The sequence below is a fragment of the Calidris pugnax genome, unplaced genomic scaffold, assembly GCF_001431845.1.
Source record: "Calidris pugnax isolate Ruff unplaced genomic scaffold, ASM143184v1 scaffold107, whole genome shotgun sequence".
NCBI lineage: Eukaryota > Metazoa > Chordata > Aves > Charadriiformes > Scolopacidae > Calidris > Calidris pugnax.
The window spans coordinates 2598036-2600663 of NW_015090901.1; the positions used below are offsets into that span (position 1 = coordinate 2598036).

At 61.6% G+C, this 2628-nt stretch overlaps 1 protein-coding gene across 1 annotated transcript in view; it reads right to left on the reverse strand.

Annotated features, from left to right (window-relative positions):
- Nucleotides 1-2628, reverse strand: part of OSBP (oxysterol binding protein) — a 17233-nt gene extending 14605 nt beyond the window's left edge. Inside the window, exons 1-2 of the mRNA XM_014948884.1 lie at nt 2502-2628; nt 750-958 (exon numbers count right to left, since the gene is read on the reverse strand). Of these exons, the coding sequence (XP_014804370.1) occupies nt 750-945 (196 nt within the window). The 5' untranslated portion in view covers nt 946-958; nt 2502-2628. The remainder of the gene's footprint in view (nt 1-749; nt 959-2501) is intronic.

Sequence of the window (2628 nt, forward strand, 5' to 3'; positions counted from 1 at the left end):
GAGTGGCTACAGCGGGTAGGAGAGTGGCTACTGAGCTCACACGGGGATGGACACAGCCACCCCTTCCAAACCCAGCTTGGGGGGCAGCTGAGAACACCCCAGGCCACCCGTTTGCCAGCCAGGTGCTGGTGCAGCCGTGTGTCCCAGTGTCACCTGCTGGGGAGGAGGATAATTTAGGTCCAAAACTGGGTGAGCACCCAGTGAAGGAGAGGAGCTGAGATCCCCCGGGGAAGGCAGAGCAGGAGGTGCTGCCCAGGACGCCTGAAGCCACATTTTTGGGGAGCAGACAGGTGAAAGAGACTCAGCAGTTGTCACTGTCACCCCCCACAAGCACCTGGGGCCAGGCTTGCTCTTTTCTCTTAAAATGAGGACAATTCCCGGGGGATTGGGAAGGAGGAAGAGGATGGGAGCCTTCGTCCCAGCAAAGTGCCAACCCCTCCCTCCTACAATCTCTCCTACAATCACCAGGAGCTTCCCAAAACCCCAAAAGCCCGAGGTGACACGTGGTGGCCAAGCAGCACAGCACCCCACAGCCTCGCTCTCTGTTTTCCCCACCACGATGATCTTGGGGAGAGTTTAGGAAAGTTTGGGAAAGTCCAGCCCAGGGCCACCCGAGGGGGCTGGGGGATTGCTTTCTATGGGGCAACAAAACAGCCCCCCTGGACTGAAGGAGAGGAACCCACACATCCCGAGGGGTTTGGGGGGGGACACACACAGAGGTGGGCTCGGTGATGGCGCGAGGGTCGTACCTGACTCCTCCAGCATCTTGACAGCTTTGGCCTTGGCCAACTCCAGGGCTGTGACCCACCGTTGCCGTTCCACCTCGGAGCTGGCCTTGAGGTGGTAGGTCTGGGCCCCCCCGTTGGAAATGATGAAGTTGCAAGAATCCTCCACCGTGATGTTGGCCGTGGCCAGGTTGATGGTGCCCCGGCAAGTGTGTCGCATCTCCGCCTTGGATCTGGGGGGGGAGAAAAAGGGGGCAGGGTGAAGAGGGGGGCTGGCACAAGGAGGTGACCCGTAGCCCAACCCATAGAATCATAGAATTGCCCAGGCCGGAAGGGACCTCCAAAGGCCATCTAGTCCCACCCCCCCGCAGTCAGCAGGGACACCCCCAACTAGACCAGGTTGCCCAGGGCCTCGTCGAGCCTCTCCTTGAATATCTCCAGGGAAGGGGCCTCAACCACCTCCCTGGGCAACCTGTTCCAGTGCTCCACCACCCTCACAGTGAAGAACCCTCTCCTCATCTCCAGTCTAAAGCTGTTCCCCTCCAGCTTGAAGCCATTGCCCCTCGTCCTGTCACTGCAGGCCTTTCTAAACAGGCTCTCCCCAGCCTTCCTGTAGGCTCCCTTCAGGTACTGGAAGGCTGCTATTAGGTCTCCCCGGAGCCTCCTCTTCTCCAGGCTGAACAACCCCAGCTCCCTCAGCCTGTCCTCGTAGCAGAGGTGCTCCATCCCCCTCATCATCCTCGTGGCCCTCCTCTGGACCCTCTCCATCAGGTCCATGTCCTTCTTCTATTGAGGGCTCCAGCCCTGCACACAATACTCCAGGTGAGGTCTCACCAGAGCAGAGTAAAGTGGCAGAATCCCCTCTCTGGACCTGCTGGCAACGCAGCTTTTGATGCAGCCCAGGATGGGATTGGCCTTCTGGGCTGCAGCTGCCCACTGCCTGCTCATGTCCAGCTTCTCCTCCACCAGCACCCCCAAGTCCCTTTCCTCAGGGCTGCTTTCCAATCCCTCACCCCCCAGTCTGTGCTGATGGCGAGGATTGTTCCAGCCCAGGTGCAGAACCTTGCATTTGCTCTTGTTAAACCTCATGAGGTTCACCTGGGCCCACCTCTCCAGGTCCTTTTGGATGACATCCCGTCCCTCTGGTGTATCCACAACACCACACAGCTTGGTGTCATCCAGGTGGTAGCCAAGCCCCAGAGCGGGGTGTGGGGTGGGGGGGGGCTGGCATTTACCCCCCAAATCCACCCCCCCAGGGCTGGGTTATTAATAGGGCAGCAGCTCCAGCCCCACAACCGGTGTGGGGTGTCACTGCCAGCACTGGAACGGGAATGCAGCTCCGGGGAGGGGTCCTTGGCCCCCGGTGCTCAGCAAATCCGCCCCCCCGTCCCTCCCCATTCCCGGTGCTTCCCACATCCCGGTACGGAGGGTGAAGTCCCCCCCAGCGCCCGTCCGAGGCCGTGCCAGCCTGGCACACCCCGTCCACGTCAGCGGGGCCGGGAAAGGAAGGGAAGGAGGGAGGGAAGGAACCGCCCGGGACACCCTCAGCCCCGGTAAACGGTGCCTCTCCCCCCCCCCGACACCTTCTCTGGGCTGTAACCGGAGCTGGCAGCTGCCACCGGGCTCCGGTTCCTCTATGAATAATGGAGAAGAAGGGCCCCCACCACCGGGTTCAGGTGTCTCATGAGCCCGGTCCCCCACGGAGGAAAGACGCCGCCTAAAATTTGGGGGCGGGGGGGGGGATTCGGTAACCGGGCCCCGTTCCCCGGTGCGTACCGGTAATAGCTGAGGAGGCCGTTGCTGAGGACGAACCAGCGGCGCTGGTAGCCCTTGATGTAGTTGGTCCATTTGAAGAGCCAGCCCTCCCGCGCCGAACCGGACCCGGCGCCGCCCGACCCGGAAC